Source organism: Plectropomus leopardus, chromosome 3 (genome assembly GCF_026936395.1).
Source record: "Plectropomus leopardus strain MGB_pleo_1.0 chromosome 3, ASM2693639v1, whole genome shotgun sequence".
NCBI classification, from domain to species: Eukaryota; Metazoa; Chordata; class Actinopteri; order Perciformes; family Serranidae; genus Plectropomus; species Plectropomus leopardus.
Genome location: NC_142178.1, coordinates 41,232,841 through 41,252,500, shown reverse-complemented (window position 1 = coordinate 41,252,500; position 19,660 = coordinate 41,232,841). Strand labels below are relative to the sequence as shown.

At 38.1% G+C, this 19,660-nt stretch overlaps 2 protein-coding genes across 2 annotated transcripts in view; both read left to right on the top strand.

The window, feature by feature from the left end:
* The window catches only part of LOC121966303 (equilibrative nucleoside transporter 1-like), an 11,454-nt gene extending 9,119 nt beyond the window's left edge, over nt 1-2,335 (top strand). The window contains exons 12-13 of the mRNA XM_088075086.1: nt 56-255; nt 1,918-2,335. Coding sequence (XP_087931212.1) covers nt 56-255; nt 1,918-2,029 — 312 coding nt within the window. The 3' untranslated portion in view covers nt 2,030-2,335. The remainder of the gene's footprint in view (nt 1-55; nt 256-1,917) is intronic.
* Nucleotides 2,336-2,445: 110 nt separating this feature from the next.
* LOC121966301 (acylphosphatase-2-like) lies at nt 2,446-5,579 on the top strand. The gene is made up of 4 exons (XM_042516406.2): nt 2,446-2,564; nt 2,726-2,742; nt 2,828-2,937; nt 4,670-5,579. The coding sequence occupies exons 1-4, from the start codon at nt 2,513-2,515 to the stop codon at nt 4,782-4,784; spliced, it is 294 nt and encodes a 97-aa protein (XP_042372340.1). The 5' UTR covers nt 2,446-2,512; the 3' UTR covers nt 4,785-5,579.
* Nucleotides 5,580-19,660: the final 14,081 nt, after the last annotated feature.

Here is a 19,660-nt window from a genome sequence, read left to right as displayed (position 1 = left end):
TGTGTCAATGTTTTGATCAATGAAGAAACGGCTCAGTTATCGTCTCTGTTTCCAGCCCGGGAAGGACAGTCTGATACTTCCTGTGTCCATCGTGTGTCGCCTGGTCTTCGTCCCTCTCTTCATGTTGTGTAACGTCCAGCCTCGTCTCCACCTGCCCGTCTTCTTCCAGCACGACGGCTGGTTCGTCGTCCTCATGATCCTCTTCGCCTTCAGCAACGGATACCTGGCCAGCCTCTGCATGTGTTTTGGACCAAAGTAAGACATCCAGAGGACACCAGAGGACACACGAAAACACACCAAACACGGCAAAACAAACAAAACAACCGAAAACACAAAAACAAATGTCATCAAAAACAAAGAAGACATCCAAAAAGCTGAACATAATAAAGTTATCTGTGTTATAATTAATAATAATAATCCTGATGATTGGGCTGAATAAGCTGAGAAACAGGAAGCAGTTTATCAGGTCAACTTTAAACGTCGTTCAGCTTTCACGTGAAACTTCGCTGAACTTTCAAACTCTTCATCACTGCTGAGCTCAACGAGCATTCAACATTTCAGACACAAACACGGACTCACAATAACTCCTAATCAACCATTAAACATCTGACAATAAACACAATAATAACTGTTAACTCACACATGAAATACGGTGTAATAAACACAATAATAACTGTTAACTCACACATGAAATACGGTGTAATAAACACAATAATAACTGTTAACTCACACATGAAATACGGTGTAATAAACACAATAATAACTGTTAACTCACACATGAAATACTTTGTAATAAACACAATAACAACTGTTAACTCACACATGAAATACTTTGTAATAAACACAATAATAACTGTTAACTCACACATGAAATACGGTGTAATAAACACAATAATAACTGTTAACTCACACATGAAATACTTTGTAATAAACACAATAATAACTGTTAACTCACACATGAAATACTTTGTAATAAACACAATAACAACTGTTAACTCACACATGAAATACTTTGTAATAAACACAATAATAACTGTTAACTCACACATGAAATACGGTGTAATAAACACAATAATAACTGTTAACTCACACATGAAATACGGTGTAATAAACACAATAATAACTGTTAACTCACACATGAAATACGGTGTAATAAACACAATAATAACTGTTAACTCACACATGAAATACGGTGTAATAAACACAATAATAACTGTTAACTCACACATGAAATACGGTGTAATAAACACAATAATAACTGTTAACTCACACATGAAATACGGTGTAATAAACACAATAATAACTGTTAACTCACACATGAAATACTTTGTAATAAACACAATAATAACTGTTAACTCACACATGAAATACGGTGTAATAAACACAATAATAACTGTTAACTCACACATGAAATACGGTGTAATAAACACAATAATAACTGTTAACTCACACATGAAATACGGTGTAATAAACACAATAATAACTGTTAACTCACACATGAAATACGGTGTAATAAACACAATAATAACTGTTAACTCACACATGAAATACTTTGTAATAAACACAATAACAACTGTTAACTCACACATGAAATACTTTGTAATAAACACAATAATAACTGTTAACTCACACATGAAATACGGTGTAATAAACACAATAATAACTGTTAACTCACACATGAAATACGGTGTAATAAACACAATAATAACTGTTAACTCACACATGAAATACGGTGTAATAAACACAATAATAACTGTTAACTCACACATGAAATACTTTGTAATAAACACAATAACAACTGTTAACTCACACATGAAATACTTTGTAATAAACACAATAATAACTGTTAACTCACACATGAAATACGGTGTAATAAACACAATAATAAATAATAATTTTGGGGTTTTTGTTTTTCAGGAATGTTCTTCCTCATGAAGCAGAAACAGCCGGAGCTGTCATGGCTTTCTTTCTGTCTCTGGGTTTGGCTTTAGGAGCTGCTCTGTCCTTCGTCTTTAGAGCTCTGGTTTAACTGGAAAACTGCGTCTTAACTGCTGGTTTAACTGGAAAACTGCGTCTTAACTGCTGGTTTAACTGGAAAACTGCGTCTTAACTGCTGGTTTAACTGGAAAACTGCGTCTTAACTGCTGGTTTAACTGCTCCTTCAGTGAGTTTTTAAAAATGAAGCGGGACTTTGGGGCAGAGCGAGTCCTGCCGAGCTACAAAGACAGTGAAGAAGACGTCTGTGTCCCACCGAGTGACATGATGTGACAGGACAAGTGATGTGGACAACAACACATCTTACGTTCAGCAACAGATAAATAAAATGATTTCTGAATCTCTGTTTTCAGTGGAGTGGTGATGCTTTCATTTTGAAGGGTGTGACAGGAAGCTGCTGGGTTTTATTTTGACATCAGTGTCAGATATCAGATAAAAATAAACGCGGCCGTGTGCCGAGTTTAAGGCGGACTCTCGTGTTTCTGAGTGTGGCTTCGTTGCTCTCTCTAAAGTCATTATGTCTGATAAACTGACTTCGGTGGATTTTGAGATTTTCGGGAACGTGCAGGGTGAGTCACACGCCACACGTCACATGTATGTTACTGTGTGTGTATGAAGACACGTGAACATGTCTGACGCTTTCTTTCTTTATAATATAGACATTTTATTTATAAAGGACATAAATATCAAAGAGAGTATTTCTCATCAGTAACGAGGCGTCTGTTTGCAGGAGTTTGCTTCAGGATGGTGAGTCTCCAACACCGGCATCAGTAATAACATGATTACGAAACGTGAGTGACATGAAGCGTGACGCTGCCCGTGTGTCCGTCAGTACACGGAGGATCACGGTCTGAGTCTGGGACTGAGCGGCTGGGTGAAGAACACGCGACAGGGCACCGTGATCGGTCAGGTCCAGGGACCGCGGGACAAAGTCAACGACATGTGAGTCCAGACTCTTTGATCTTTGGTTTTTTCATGGTTTTATGGTTTTTACTTATTTTTCGTGTGTTCTTCTTGTTTTTGGTTTTCATAAACCATATTTTCAAATATATGATTTGTTTGAAAGTTACTATAGAAATACAATTTATTGATTGACCCTTTTACCAAAAAACAACACAAAAAAAGACCTCAGCGTCACTTCAGTAACAGTCGATGACAGTTTCCTGTCATAATCTCAGCGGGAGAAGCTGAGAGTTCAGAAAAAAACGTCGCTTCTCGTGACGCCATCCATGCTGGAAAAATGGCGTCATTGCAACAAAACGCACACATTCCCGGACCTCCGGGGGTCTGCGGCCCCGGACCTCCGGGGGTCTGCGGCCCCGGACCTCCGGGGGCCGGTGGAGTCTGTTTGTGGATTCTGTTTGAGTCGGTCCTGACTGTTGGGGAGGAAGCGGAAGGATAAATCACTTTTTAGATAAACATGGTTTTAAAGACGACCTCAGCGACACAAAGGCGTCTCGGCTGTGGTCGAAGACTCGCTCGTCTGATACTCTGAACACACGACGACCAAATTAAGTATAATTTGCCTTTAAACGTCCTTTACCATAAAGACAAAAATATTGAATTTCATTACTAAGACTTCTGGCAGAACAATAAATGATTTGGATGTTTGGCCTCAGATCTCACTGAGACACTCGAACGTCTCTGTTTCACCTCCATGTCTTTGATTTTGGGAGCGGAGAGAAAGTTCTCTCTGAACATTTGCTACAGACCCTTTGCAGATGGTGTAATGAGCGTGGGGCCGCCTGGGCCGGTTGTTGGGGGCCCTCTGCTGGTCCGGAGGGCCCCGCGCCCCCTCGGCTGACGTCCCGGCTCCGGAGATTCGCGGCAGCTGTGGTTGAAGCTGCATGTTGAGAAGCTTTGGGTCGATGCGTTCTGGATTCTGGAGGTTTTATGAGCGTCGGGGGCAGAGAAGTTTAGCCTAAAGCGTTGAGGTTCGCCGTTTATCACAAACCTCACGTGGACGAAGCCGGCTGCTGGTTGATCACACGGTGTCCTGATGTTACCGTTGATGAGAGGCCGACAGGAGCTCGGTGACAAGATCCGTTCATGGCGAGAGCGCCGCTCAACCAACCATAAGGATAAACAAGGTGCCATCTAGTGACGTAACTTAGTGACACGATGTGTCTTAAAGGCACATTTCACAAGTTCAGCTGTTACTAAGTCAACAGAAAAAACATTTTACGTTCCGTACGTTTCGTCTGCTGTGAGGAAACGCCGGCGTCCATCAGCCGAATGACCGGAGGGAGCAGGTTCAGATATCCGCTGCTGAACTGATCATTCTGAAAATCTCTATCACCATGTTTGGGACGTTGCCTTAGCAACAGAGTTCCACCAATCCAGTTTAAGGATACGAGCTTCTTTCCTGAAGCTGCTGATGACGATATTTAGCCCACACAGAACACAGAAACTTGTTTACTTTTACGGTCGGGCTGAAAAGCTGAAGCGACATTTAGCGTCCCGTCCACTCATGAAAACAGACACATAAAACAACCCGCGATCGCCACCAACATCCGGCTTTTTTAACGGGAAAGGTTTCAGCGGGCGATCAGATGACTCGGGCTCAGTACGAGTCACCGAGTGCCCCCTCACTGTACGTGTTCGTTTGATTCATTGACTGAAGAATTCGTCTCTGAGACACATCGCCCACCTTTCTTCTTCTTGTGTTTTTCAGGAAGCTCTGGCTGAAGAGCGTCGGGAGTCCCAGCTCTCGAATCGACCGAGCCGTGTTCTCCAATGAGAGAGACATTTCTAAAGTGGAGATTCACGGCTTCTCCACTCGCTACTGAGCATGCTCAGACACCTCTGACATCACATCAGCTATAACCCAGAAACCTGCAAAAGTCTGCACTGCCACTGAAAACAGCTTTCACAGTTAAGTCATCAAATAGTTAATGACACATCTGCTGATTACTGACCGATTCATTTATGAAGAAACGCTTCAGTTCATCTTTTACTTTCTCCTGGTCACCGAGTCTCTTTTCTCCATTTAATGTCCTTTAAAAACATCATCTCAGTACTTTAATACGTTTCCTCAGCTGACATTGTCCTGTTTCAAACACAGAGCACAAACACTGGTGGGACTGGACTCAGGCGGCTCAGTGCTCATTAAAGCGCCGATGTTTCCTTTCAAGTGGACGAATCCACTGAATTTCTGTCTCGCTGTACAAAGAGTCTGTAACGGTTTGTAGTCCGATGACCCCGAGTGACTCAGTGTTTCCCCTCATACGTGTCTGTTAGTTTTACTGTCTGATGTTGTATTTGTGTTTGATTAATGGCATTTTAATTGAATTCTTAGTTTCTCGAAAATATAGCATTTCAAGAAATGGAATAATATAGCGCGATAAAAAACAACCGCAGAAACGACGCAGAAGAAAGTCATTGTATAGTCCACCGAGACAAAACAGCCGATGAAACTGATGTTTTTGATGTTGAAAAAGTTCATACTATAGCATGTCAAAAAACCTGAAGAAAACGTTGACATTCTTTGAGACGGGAAAATGAGCTAAAATAGTCAAGGTTTAGTCACTGTATACCATGTCACAAATGCCACAGAATAACACATTAAAAACACTGCCAAAGAAGTCACGGATTTTTGAACTGTTTTGTTAAAAACTAAAATATATCGTGAAAAAATGATCAAAGAGGTGATGTTTTTGATGTTGAGAATAGTCGTGTTTGCATGTTGAAAAATTAGCATGAAAAGAGGGTTTTCATATGGAAAATAGTCAAAGTGAGCATATTAAAAACCGACATCACATAAAATGTCAAAACAGCGGCAAAAAAAATGTAACTACACAATACTATGTGGTTTTTGGTCTTAGTTTCCACTTTGTACAACATAACGCGTCTCTACGAGCTATTCTAAGTTGTTTTCAGCCATTTTTAGGAGCGGTCCATTTTTGACTTTTTTCGCCATACTATACTATTGCCTCTTTTGGCCATTTTTGTGACGTCCTAAATTTTAACGTTTTTGGTGTTTTTTGGCCTTTGTTTCCACTTTGTACACCATAACGCGTCTCTACGAGCTATTCTAAGTTGTTTTCAGCCATTTTTAGGAGCGGTCAAATTTTGACTTTTTTCGCCATACTATACTATTGCCTCTTTTGGCCATTTTTGTGACGTCCTAAATTATGATGTTTTTGACCTTTTTTGGCCTTTGTTTCCACTTTGTACAACATAACGCGTCTCTACGAGCTATTCTAAGTTGTTTTCAGCCATTTTTAGGAGCGGTCAAATTTTGACTTTTTTCGCCATACTATACTATTGCCTCTTTTGGCCATTTTTGCGACGTCTTAAATTCTGAAGTTTTTGGCGTTTTTTGGCCTTTGTTTCCACTTTGTACAACATAACGCGTTACTACGAGCTATTCTAAGTTGTTTTCAGCCATTTTTAGGAGCGGTCAATTTTTGACTTTTTTCGCCATACTATACTATTGCCTCTTTTGGCCATTTTTGTGACGTCCTAAATTCTGAAGTTTTTGGCGTTTTGTGGCCTTTTCTTTCCACTTTGTACACCATAACGCGTCTCTACGAGCTATTCTAAGTTGTTTTCAGCCATTTTTAGGAACGGTCAAATTTTGACTTTTTTCGCCATACTATACTATTGCCTCTTTTGGCCATTTTTGTGACGTCCTAAATTCTGAAGTTTTTGGCTTTTTTTGGCCTTTGTTTCCACTTTGTACACCATAACGCGTCTCTACGAGCTATTCTAAGTGGTTTTCAGTCATTTTTAGGAGCGGTCAAATTTTGACTTTTTTCGCCATACTATACTATTGCCTCTTTTGGCCATTTTTGTGACGTCCTAAATTTTAACGTTTTTGGCGTTTTTTGGCCTTTGTTTCCACTTTGTACACCATAACGCGTCTCTACGAGCTATTCTAAGTTGTTTTCAGCCATTTTTAGGAGCGGTCAAATTTTGACTTTTTTCGCCATACTATACTATTGCCTCTTTTGGCCATTTTTGTGACGTCTTAAATTCTGAAGTTTTTGGCGTTTTTTGGCCTTTGTTTCCACTTTGTACAACATAACGCGTCTCTACGAGCTATTCTAAGTTGTTTTCAGCCATTTTTAGGAGCGGTCAAATTTTGACTTTTTTCGCCATACTATACTATTGCCTCTTTTGGCCATTTTTGTGACGTCTTAAATTCTGAAGTTTTTGGCGTTTTTTGGCCTTTGTTTCCACTTTGTACAACATAACGCGTCTCTACGAGCTATTCTAAGTTGTTTTCAGCCATTTTTAGGAGCAGTCAAATTTTGACTTTTTTCGCCATACTATACTATTGCCTCTTTTGGCCATTTTTGCGATGTCTTAAATTCTGAAGTTTTTGGCGTTTTTTGGCCTTTGTTTCCACTTTGTATAAAATAACGTGTCTCTACGAGCTATTCTAAGTTGTTTTCAGCCATTTTTAGGAGCGGTCAAATTTTGACTTTTTTCGCCATACTATACTATTGCCTCTTTTGGCCATTTTTGTGACGTCCTACATTATGATGTTTTTGACCTTTTTTAGTCTTTGTTTCCACTTTGTACAACATAACGCGTCTCTACGAGCTATTCTAAGTTGTTTTCAGCCATTTTTAGGAGCGGTCCATTTTTGACTTTTTTCGCCATACTATACTATTGCCTCTTTTGGCCATTTTTGCGACGTCTTAAATTCTGAAGTTTTTGGCGTTTTTTGGCCTTTGTTTCCACTTTGTACAACATAACGCGTTACTACGAGCTATTCTAAGTTGTTTTCAGCCATTTTTAGGAGCGGTCCATTTTTGACTTTTTTCGCCATACTATACTATTGCCTCTTTTGGCCATTTTTGTGACGTCCTAAATTCTGAAGTTTTTGGCGTTTTGTGGCCTTTTCTTTCCACTTTGTACACCATAACGCGTCTCTACGAGCTATTCTAAGTTGTTTTCAGCCATTTTTAGGAACGGTCAAATTTTGACTTTTTTCGCCATACTATACTATTGCCTCTTTTGGCCATTTTTGTGACGTCCTAAATTCTGAAGTTTTTGGCTTTTTTTGGCCTTTGTTTCCACTTTGTACACCATAACGTGTCTCTACGAGCTATTCTAAGTGGTTTTCAGTCATTTTTAGGAGCGGTCAAATTTTGACTTTTTTCGCCATACTATACTATTGCCTCTTTTGGCCATTTTTGTGACGTCCTAAATTTTAACGTTTTTGGCGTTTTTTGGCCTTTGTTTCCACTTTGTACACCATAACGCGTCTCTACGAGCTGTTCTAAGTTGTTTTCAGCCATTTTTAGGAGCGGTCAAATTTTGACTTTTTTCGCCATACTATACTATTGCCTCTTTTGGCCATTTTTGTGACGTCTTAAATTCTGAAGTTTTTGGCGTTTTTTGGCCTTTGTTTCCACTTTGTACAACATAACGCGTCTCTACGAGCTATTCTAAGTTGTTTTCAGCCATTTTTAGGAGCGGTCAAATTTTGACTTTTTTCGCCATACTATACTATTGCCTCTTTTGGCCATTTTTGTGACGTCTTAAATTCTGAAGTTTTTGGCGTTTTTTGGCCTTTGTTTCCACTTTGTACTACATAACGCTGCGTCTCTGAGCTATTCTAAGTTGTTTTCAGTCATTTTTAGGAGCAGTCAAATTTTGACTTTTTTCGCCATACTATACTATTGCCTCTTTTGGCCATTTTTGCGATGTCTTAAATTCTGAAGTTTTTGGCGTTTTTTGGCCTTTGTTTCCACTTTGTACAACATAACGTGTCTCTACGAGCTATTCTAAGTTGTTTTCAGCCATTTTTAGGAGCGGTCAAATTTTGACTTTTTTCGCCATACTATACTATTGCCTCTTTTGGCCATTTTTGTGACGTCCTACATTATGATGTTTTTGACCTTTTTTAGTCTTTGTTTCCACTTTGTACACCATAACGTGTCTCTACGAGCTATTCTAAGTTGTTTTCAGCCATTTTTAGGAGCGGTCCCTTTTTGACTTTTTTCGCCATACTATACTATTGCCTCTTTTGGCCATTTTTGTGACGTCCTAAATTATGATGTTTTTGACCTTTTTTGGCCTTTGTTTCCACTTTGTACACCATAACGCGTCTCTACGAGCTATTCTAAGTGGTTTTCAGCCATTTTTAGGAGCGGTCAAATTTTGACTTTTTTCGCCATACTATACTATTGCCTCTTTTGGCCATTTTTGCGACGTCTTAAATTCTGAAGTTTTTGGCGTTTTTTGGACTTTGTTTCCACTTTGTACACCATAACGCGTCTCTACGAGCTATTCTAAGTTGTTTTCAGCCATTTTTAGGAGCGGTCAAATTTTGACTTTTTCGCCATACTATACTATTGCCTCTTTTGGCCATTTTTGTGACGTCCTAAATTCTGAAGTTTTTGGCGTTTTTTGGCCTTTGTTTCCACTTTGTACAACATAACGCGTTACTACGAGCTATTCTAAGTTGTTTTCAGCCATTTTTAGGAGCGGTCCATTTTTGACTTTTTTCGCCATACTATACTATTGCCTCTTTTGGCCATTTTTGTGACGTCCTAAATTCTGAAGTTTTTGGCGTTTTGTGGCCTTTGTTTCCACTTTGTACACCATAACGCGTCTCTACGAGCTATTCTAAGTTGTTTTCAGCCATTTTTAGGAGCGGTCAAATTTTGACTTTTTTCGCCATACTATACTATTGCCTCTTTTGGCCATTTTTGTGACGTCCTAAATTTTAATGTTTTTGGTGTTTTTTCGTCTTAGTTTCCACTTTGTACAACATAACGCGTCTCTACGAGCTATTCTAAGTTGTTTTCAGCCATTTTTAGGAGCGGTCAAATTTTGACTTTTTTCGCCATACTATACTATTGCCTCTTTTGGCCATTTTTGTGACGTCCTAAATTCTGAAGTTTTTGGCGTTTTTTGGCCTTTGTTTCCACTTTGTATAACATAACGTGTCTCTCTGAGCTATTCTAAGTTGTTTTCAGCCATTTTTAGAGCGGTCAAATTTTGCCTTTTTTGGCCATACTATACTATTGCCTCTTTTGGCCATTTTTGCGACGTCTTAAATTCTGAAGTTTTTGGCGTTTTTTGGACTTTGTTTCCACTTTGTACACCATAACGCGTCTCTACGAGCTATTCTAAGTTGTTTTCAGCCATTTTTAGGAGCAGTCAAATTTTGACTTTTTTCGCCATACTATACTATTGCCTCTTTTGGCCATTTTTGTGACGTCCTAAATTCTGAAGTTTTTGGCGTTTTTTGGCCTTTGTTTCCACTTTGTACAACATAACGCGTTACTACGAGCTATTCTAAGTTGTTTTCAGCCATTTTTAGGAGCGGTCCATTTTTGACTTTTTTCGCCATACTATACTATTGCCTCTTTTGGCCATTTTTGTGACGTCCTAAATTCTGAAGTTTTTGGCGTTTTGTGGCCTTTGTTTCCACTTTGTACACCATAACGCGTCTCTACGAGCTATTCTAAGTTGTTTTCAGCCATTTTTAGGAGCGGTCAAATTTTGACTTTTTTCGCCATACTATACTATTGCCTCTTTTGGCCATTTTTGTGACGTCCTAAATTTTAACGTTTTTGGCGTTTTTTGGTTTTTGTTTCCCCTTTGTACAACATAACGCTGCGTCTCTGAGCTATTCTAAGTTGTTTTCAGCCATTTTAGGAGCGGTCAAATTTTGACTTTTTTCGCCATACTATACTATTGCCTCTTTTGGCCATTTTTGTGACGTCCTAAATTTTAACGTTTTTGGCGTTTTTTGGCCTTTGTTTCCACTTTGTACAACATAACGCGTTACTACGAGCTATTCTAAGTTGTTTTCAGCCATTTTTAGGAGCGGTCCATTTTTGACTTTTTTCGCCATACTATACTATTGCCTCTTTTGGCCATTTTTGTGACGTCCTAAATTTTGATGTTTTGGCGTTTTGTGGCCTTTGTTTCCACTTTGTACACCATAACTTGGCGTCTCACGAGCTATTCTAAGTTGTTTTCAGCCATTTTTAGGAGCGGTCAAATTTTGACTTTTTTCGCCATACTATACTATTGCCTCTTTTGGCCATTTTTGTGACGTCCTAAATTTTAATGTTTTTGGTGTTTTTTGGTCTTAGTTTCCACTTTGTACAACATAACGCGTCTCTACGAGCTATTCTAAGTTGTTTTCAGCCATTTTTAGGAGCGGTCAAATTTTGACTTTTTTCGCCATACTATACTATTGCCTCTTTTGGCCATTTTTGCGACGTCTTAAATTCTGAAGTTTTTCGCGTTTTTTGGTCTTTGTTTCCACTTTGTATAACATAACGTGTCTCTAAGAGGTATTCTAAGTTGTTTTCAGCCATTTTTAGGAGTGGTCAAATTTTGACTTTTTTCGCCATACTATACTATTGCCTCTTTTGGCCATTTTTGTGACGTCTTAAATTCTGAAGTTTTTGGCGTTTTTTGGCCTTTGTTTCCACTTTGTACAACATAACGCGTCTCTACGAGCTATTCTAAGTTGTTTTCAGCCATTTTTAGGAGCGGTCAAATTTTGACTTTTTTCACCATACTATACTATTGCCTCTTTTGGCCATTTTTGTGACGTCCTAAATTTTAACGTTTTTGGCGTTTTTTGGTCTTTGTTTCCACTTTGTACAACATAACGCGTCTCTACGAGCTATTCTAAGTTGTTTTCAGCCATTTTTAGGAGCGGTCAAATTTTGACTTTTTTCGCCATACTATACTATTGCCTCTTTTGGCCATTTTTGTGACGTCCTAAATTTTAACGTTTTTGGTGTTTTTTGGTCTTAGTTTCCACTTTGTACAACATAACGCGTCTCTACGAGCTATTCTAAGTTGTTTTCAGCCATTTTTAGGAGCGGTCAAATTTTGACTTTTTTCGCCATACTATACTATTGCCTCTTTTGGCCATTTTTGCGACGTCTTAAATTCTGAAGTTTTTGGCGTTTTTTGGCCTTTGTTTCCACTTTGTATAACATAACGTGTCTCTACGAGCTATTCTAAGTTGTTTTCAGCCATTTTTAGGAGCGGTCAAATTTTGACTTTTTTCGCCATACTATACTATTGCCTCTTTTGGCCATTTTTGTGACGTCCTAAATTATGATGTTTTTGACCTTTTTTGGCCTTTGTTTCCACTTTGTACAACATAACGTCTCTCTGAGCTATTCTAAGTTATTTTCAGCCATTTTTAGGAAGCGGTCCATTTTGACTTTTTTCGCCATACTATACTATTGCCTCTTTTGGCCATTTTGCGACGTCTTAAATTCTGAAGTTTTGGCGTTTTTTGGCCTTTGTTTCCACTTTGTACACCATAACGCGTCTCTACGAGCTATTCTAAGTTGTTTTCAGCCATTTTTAGGAGCGGTCAAATTTTGACTTTTTTCACCATACTATACTATTGCCTCTTTTGGCCATTTTTGTGACGTCCTAAATTCTGAAGTTTTTGGCGTTTTTTGGCCTTTGTTTCCACTTTGTACAACATAACGCATTACTACGAGCTATTCTAAGTTGTTTTCAGCCATTTTTAGGAGCGGTCCATTTTTGACTTTTTTCGCCATACTTTCCTATTGCCTCTTTTGGCCATTTTTGTGACGTCCTAAATTTTAACGTTTTTGGCGTTTTTTGGTTTTTGTTTCCACTTTGTACAACATAACGCGTCTCTACGAGCTATTCTAAGTTGTTTTCAGCCATTTTTAGGAGCGGTCAAATTTTGACTTTTTTCGCCATACTATACTATTGCCTCTTTTGGCCATTTTGTGACGTCCTAAATTTTAACGTTTTTGGTGTTTTTTGGTCTTAGTTTCCACTTTGTACAACATAACGCGTCTCTACGAGCTATTCTAAGTTGTTTTCAGCCATTTTTAGGAGCGGTCAAATTTTGACTTTTTTCGCCATACTATACTATTGCCTCTTTTGGCCATTTTTGCGACGTCTTAAATTCTGAAGTTTTTGGCGTTTTTTGGCCTTTGTTTCCACTTTGTATAACATAACGTGTCTCTCTGAGCTATTCTACGTTGTTTTCAGCCATTTTTAGGAGCGGTCAAATTTTGACTTTTTTCACCATACTATACTATTGCCTCTTTTGGCCATTTTTGTGACGTCCTAAATTCTGAAGTTTTTGGCGTTTTTTGGCCTTTGTTTCCACTTTGTACAACATAACGCATTACTACGAGCTATTCTAAGTTGTTTTCAGCCATTTTTAGGAGCGGTCCATTTTTGACTTTTTTCGCCATACTTTCCTATTGCCTCTTTTGGCCATTTTTGTGACGTCCTAAATTTTAACGTTTTTGGCGTTTTTTGGTTTTTGTTTCCACTTTGTACAACATAACGCGTCTCTACGAGCTATTCTAAGTTGTTTTCAGCCATTTTTAGGAGCGGTCAAATTTTGACTTTTTTCGCCATACTATACTATTGCCTCTTTTGGCCATTTTTGTGACGTCCTAAATTTTAACGTTTTTGGTGTTTTTTGGTCTTAGTTTCCACTTTGTACAACATAACGCGTCTCTACGAGCTATTCTAAGTTGTTTTCAGCCATTTTTAGGAGCGGTCAAATTTTGACTTTTTTCGCCATACTATACTATTGCCTCTTTTGGCCATTTTGCGACGTCTTAAATTCTGAAGTTTTGGCGTTTTTGGCCTTTGTTTCCACTTTGTATAACATAACGCGTCTCTACGAGCTATTCTAAGTTGTTTTCAGCCATTTTTAGGAGCGGTCAAATTTTGACTTTTTTCGCCATACTATACTATTGCCTCTTTTGGCCATTTTTGTGACGTCCTAAATTATGATGTTTTTGACCTTTTTTGGCCTTTGTTTCCACTTTGTACAACATAACGCGTCTCTACGAGCTATTCTAAGTTGTTTTCAGCCATTTTTAGGAGCGGTCAAATTTTGACTTTTTTTCGCCATACTATACTATTGCCTCTTTTGGCCATTTTGCAACGTCTTAAATTCTGAAGTTTTTTAGCGTTTTTGGTCTTTGTTTCCACTTTGTATAACATAACGTGTCTCTAAGAGGTATTCTAAGTTGTTTTCAGCCATTTTTAGGAGTGGTCAAATTTTGACTTTTTTCGCCATACTATACTATTGCCTCTTTTGGCCATTTTGATCGTCTTAAATTGTGAAGTTTTTGGCGTTTTTTTGGTCTTTGTTTCCACTTTGTACAACATAACGCGTCTCTACGAGCTATTCTAAGTTGTTTTCAGCCATTTTTAGGAGCGGTCAAATTTTGACTTTGTTCACCATACTATACTATTGCCTCTTTTGGCCATTTTTGTGACGTCCTAAATTCTGAAGTTTTTGGCATTTTTTGGCCTTTGTTTCCACTTTGTACAACATAACAGCGTTACTCTGAGCTATTCTAAGTTGTTTTCAGCCATTTTAGGAAGCGGTCCATTTTTGACTTTTTTCGCCATACTATACTATTGCCTCTTTTGGCCATTTTTGTGACGTCCTAAATTCTGAAGTTTTTGGCGTTTTGTGGCCTTTGTTTCCACTTTGTACACCATAACGCTGCGTCTCTGAGCTATTCTAAGTTGTTTTCAGCCATTTTAGGAGCGGTCAAATTTTGACTTTTTTCGCCATACTATACTATTGCCTCTTTTGGCAATTTTTGTGGCGTCCTAAATTTTAACGTTTTTGGCGTTTTTTGGTTTTGTTTCCACTTTGTACAACATAACGCTGCCTCTCTGAGCTATTCTAAGTTGTTTTCAGCCATTTTTAGGAGCGGTCAAATTTTGACTTTTTTCGCCATACTATACTATTGCCTCTTTTGGCCATTTTTGTGACGTCCTAAATTTTAACGTTTTTGGCGTTTTTTGGCCTTTGTTTCCACTTTGTACAACATAACGCGTTACTACGAGCTATTCTAAGTTGTTTTCAGCCATTTTTAGGAGCGGTCCATTTTTGACTTTTTTCGCCATACTATACTATTGCCTCTTTTGGCCATTTTTGTGACGTCCTAAATTCTGAAGTTTTTGGCGTTTTGTGGCCTTTGTTTCCACTTTGTACACCATAACGCGTCTCTACGAGCTATTCTAAGTTGTTTTCAGCCATTTTTAGGAGCGGTCAAATTTTGACTTTTTTCGCCATACTATACTATTGCCTCTTTTGGCCATTTTTGTGACGTCCTAAATTTTAATGTTTTTGGTGTTTTTTCGTCTTAGTTTCCACTTTGTACAACATAACGCTGCGTCTCTACGAGCTATTCTAAGTTGTTTTCAGCCATTTTTAGGAGCGGTCAAATTTTGACTTTTTTTGCCATACTATACTATTGCCTCTTTTGGCCATTTTTGTGACGTCTTAAATTCTGAAGTTTTTCGCGTTTTTTGGTCTTTGTTTCCACTTTGTATAACATAACGTGTCTCTAAGAGGTATTCTAAGTTGTTTTCAGCCATTTTTAGGAGTGGTCAAATTTTGACTTTTTTCGCCATACTATACTATTGCCTCTTTTGGCCATTTTTGTGACGTCTTAAATTCTGAAGTTTTTGGCGTTTTTTGGCCTTTGTTTCCACTTTGTACAACATAACGCGTCTCTACGAGCTATTCTAAGTTGTTTTCAGCCATTTTTAGGAGCGGTCAAATTTTGACTTTTTTCACCATACTATACTATTGCCTCTTTTGGCCATTTTTGTGACGTCCTAAATTTTAACGTTTTTGGCGTTTTTTGGTTTTTGTTTCCACTTTGTATAACATAACTTGGCGTCTCACGAGCTATTCTAAGTTGTTTTCAGCCATTTTAGGAGCGGTCAAATTTTGACTTTTTTCGCCATACTATACTATTGCCTCTTTTGGCCATTTTGTGGCGTCCTAAATTTTAACGTTTTTGGTGTTTTTGGTCTTTGTTTCCACTTTGTACAACATAACGCGTCTCTACGAGCTATTCTAAGTTGTTTTCAGCCATTTTTAGGAGCGGTCAAATTTTGACTTTTTTCGCCATACTATACTATTGCCTCTTTTGGCCATTTTTGCGACGTCTTAAATTCTGAAGTTTTTGGCGTTTTTTGGCCTTTGTTTCCACTTTGTATAACATAACGTGTCTCTACGAGCTATTCTAAGTTGTTTTCAGCCATTTTTAGGAGCGGTCAAATTTTGACTTTTTTCGCCATACTATACTATTGCCTCTTTTGGCCATTTTTGTGACGTCCTAAATTATGATGTTTTTGACCTTTTTTGGCCTTTGTTTCCACTTTGTACAACATAACGCGTCTCTACGAGCTATTCTAAGTTATTTTCAGCCATTTTTAGGAGCGGTCCATTTTTGACTTTTTTCGCCATACTATACTATTGCCTCTTTTGGCCATTTTTGCGACGTCTTAAATTCTGAAGTTTTTGGCGTTTTTTGGCCTTTGTTTCCACTTTGTACACCATAACGCGTCTCTACGAGCTATTCTAAGTTGTTTTCAGCCATTTTTAGGAGCGGTCAAATTTTGACTTTTTTCGCCATACTATACTATTGCCTCTTTTGGCCATTTTGTGGCGTCCTAAATTCTGAAGTTTTTGGCGTTTTTGGCCTTTGTTTCCACTTTGTACAACATAACGCATTACTACGAGCTATTCTAAGTTGTTTTCAGCCATTTTTAGAGCGGTCCATTTTTGACTTTTTCGCCATACTTTCCTATTGCCTCTTTTGGCCATTTTTGTGACGTCCTAAATTTTAACGTTTTGGCGTTTTTTGGTTTTGTTTCCACTTTGTACAACATAACGTCTCTCTGAGCTATTCTAAGTTGTTTTCAGCCATTTTTAGGAGCGGTCAAATTTTGACTTTTTCGCCATACTATACTATTGCCTCTTTTGGCCATTTTGTGACGTCCTAAATTTTAACGTTTTGGTGTTTTTGGTCTTAGTTTCCACTTTGTACAACATAACGTCTCTCTGAGCTATTCTAAGTTGTTTTCAGCCATTTTTAGGAGCGGTCAAATTTTGACTTTTTTCGCCATACTATACTATTGCCTCTTTTGGCCATTTTTGCGACGTCTTAAATTCTGAAGTTTTTGGCGTTTTTTGGCCTTTGTTTCCACTTTGTATAACATAACGCGTCTCTACGAGCTATTCTAAGTTGTTTTCAGCCATTTTTAGGAGCGGTCAAATTTTGACTTTTTTCACCATACTATACTATTGCCTCTTTTGGCCATTTTTGTGACGTCCTAAATTCTGAAGTTTTTGGCGTTTTTTGGCCTTTGTTTCCACTTTGTACAACATAACGCATTACGAGCTATTCTAAGTTGTTTTCAGCCATTTTTAGGAGCGGTCCATTTTGACTTTTTTCGCCATACTTTCCTATTGCCTCTTTTGGCCATTTTTGTGACGTCCTAAATTTTAACGTTTTTGGCGTTTTTTGGTTTTTGTTTCCACTTTGTACAACATAACGTCTCTCTGAAGCTATTCTAAGTTGTTTTCAGCCATTTTTAGGAGCGGTCAAATTTTGACTTTTTCGCCATACTATACTATTGCCTCTTTTGGCCATTTTGTGACGTCCTAAATTTTAAAGGTTTTGGTGTTTTTTGGTCTTAGTTTCCACTTTGTACAACATAACGCGTCTCTACGAGCTATTCTAAGTTGTTTTCAGCCATTTTTAGGAGCGGTCAAATTTTGACTTTTTTCGCCATACTATACTATTGCCTCTTTTGGCCATTTTTGCGACGTCTTAAATTCTGAAGTTTTTGGCGTTTTTTGGCCTTTGTTTCCACTTTGTATAACATAACGTGTCTCTACGAGCTATTCTAAGTTGTTTTCAGCCATTTTTAGGAGCGGTCAAATTTTGACTTTTTTCGCCATACTATACTATTGCCTCTTTTGGCCATTTTTGTGACGTCCTAAATTATGATGTTTTTGACCTTTTTTGGCCTTTGTTTCCACTTTGTACAACATAACGTCTCTCTGAGCTATTCTAAGTTGTTTTCAGCCATTTTTAGGAGCGGTCAAATTTTGACTTTTTTCGCCATACTATACTATTGCCTCTTTTGGCCATTTTTGCAACGTCTTAAATTCTGAAGTTTTTCGCGTTTTTTGGTCTTTGTTTCCACTTTGTATAACATAACGTGTCTCTAAGAGGTATTCTAAGTTGTTTTCAGCCATTTTTAGGAGTGGTCAATTTTTGACTTTTTTCGCCATACTATACTATTGCCTTTTTTGGCCATTTTTGTGACGTCTTAAATTCTGAAGTTTTTGGCGTTTTTTGGCCTTTGTTTCCACTTTGTACAACATAACGCGTCTCTACGAGCTATTCTAAGTTGTTTTCAGCCATTTTTAGGAGCGGTCAAATTTTGACTTTTTTCGCCATACTATACTATTGCCTCTTTTGGCCATTTTTGTGACGTCCTAAATTCTGAAGTTTTTGGCATTTTTTGGCCTTTGTTTCCACTTTGTACAACATAACGCATTACTACGAGCTATTCTAAGTTGTTTTCAGCCATTTTAGGAGCGGTCCATTTTGACTTTTTTCGCCATACTTTCCTATTGCCTCTTTTGGCCATTTTGTGACGTCCTAAATTTTAACGTTTTTGGCGTTTTTTGGTTTTTGTTTCCACTTTGTACAACATAACGCGTCTCTACGAGCTATTCTAAGTTGTTTTCAGCCATTTTTAGGAGCGGTCAAATTTTGACTTTTTTCGCCATACTATACTATTGCCTCTTTTGGCCATTTTTGTGACGTCCTAAATTTTAACGTTTTGGCGTTTTTGGCCTTTGTTTCCACTTTGTACAACATAACGTCTCTCTGAGCTATTCTAAGTTGTTTTCAGCCATTTTAGGAGCGGTCCATTTTTGACTTTTTTCGCCATACTATACTATTGCCTCTTTTGGCCATTTTTGTGACGTCCTAAATTCTGAAGTTTTTGGCGTTTTGTGGCCTTTGTTTCCACTTTGTACACCATAACGCGTCTCTACGAGCTATTCTAAGTTGTTTTCAGCCATTTTTAGGAGCGGTCAAATTTTGACTTTTTTCGCCATACTATACTATTGCCTCTTTTGGCCATTTTTGTGACGTCCTAAATTTTAATGTTTTTGGTGTGTTTTGGTCTTAGTTTCCACTTTGTACAACATAACGTCTCTCACGAGCTATTCTAAGTTGTTTTCAGCCATTTTTAGAGCGGTCAAATTTTGACTTTTTTCGCCATACTATACTATTGCCTCTTTTGGCCATTTTTGCGACGTCTTAAATTCTGAAGTTTTTCGCGTTTTTTGGTCTTTGTTTCCACTTTGTATAACATAACGTGTCTCTAAGAGGTATTCTAAGTTGTTTTCAGCCATTTTTAGGAGTGGTCAAATTTTGACTTTTTCGCCATACTATACTATTGCCTCTTTTGGCCATTTTTGTGACGTCCTAAATTGTGAAGTTTTTGGCGTTTTTGGCCTTTGTTTCCACTTTGTACAACATAACGCGTCTCTCTGAGCTATTCTAAGTTGTTTTCAGCCATTTTAGGAGCGGTCAAATTTTGACTTTTTTCACCATACTATACTATTGCCTCTTTTGGCCATTTTTGTGACGTCCTAAATTTTAACGTTTTTGGCGTTTTTTGGTTTTTGTTTCCACTTTGTACAACATAACGCGTCTCTACGAGCTATTCTAAGTTGTTTTCAGCCATTTTTAGGAGCGGTCAAATTTTGACTTTTTTCGCCATACTATACTATTGCCTCTTTTGGCCATTTTGTGGCGTCCTAAATTTTAACGTTTTTGGTGTTTTTTTGGTCTTAGTTTCCACTTTGTACAACATATCG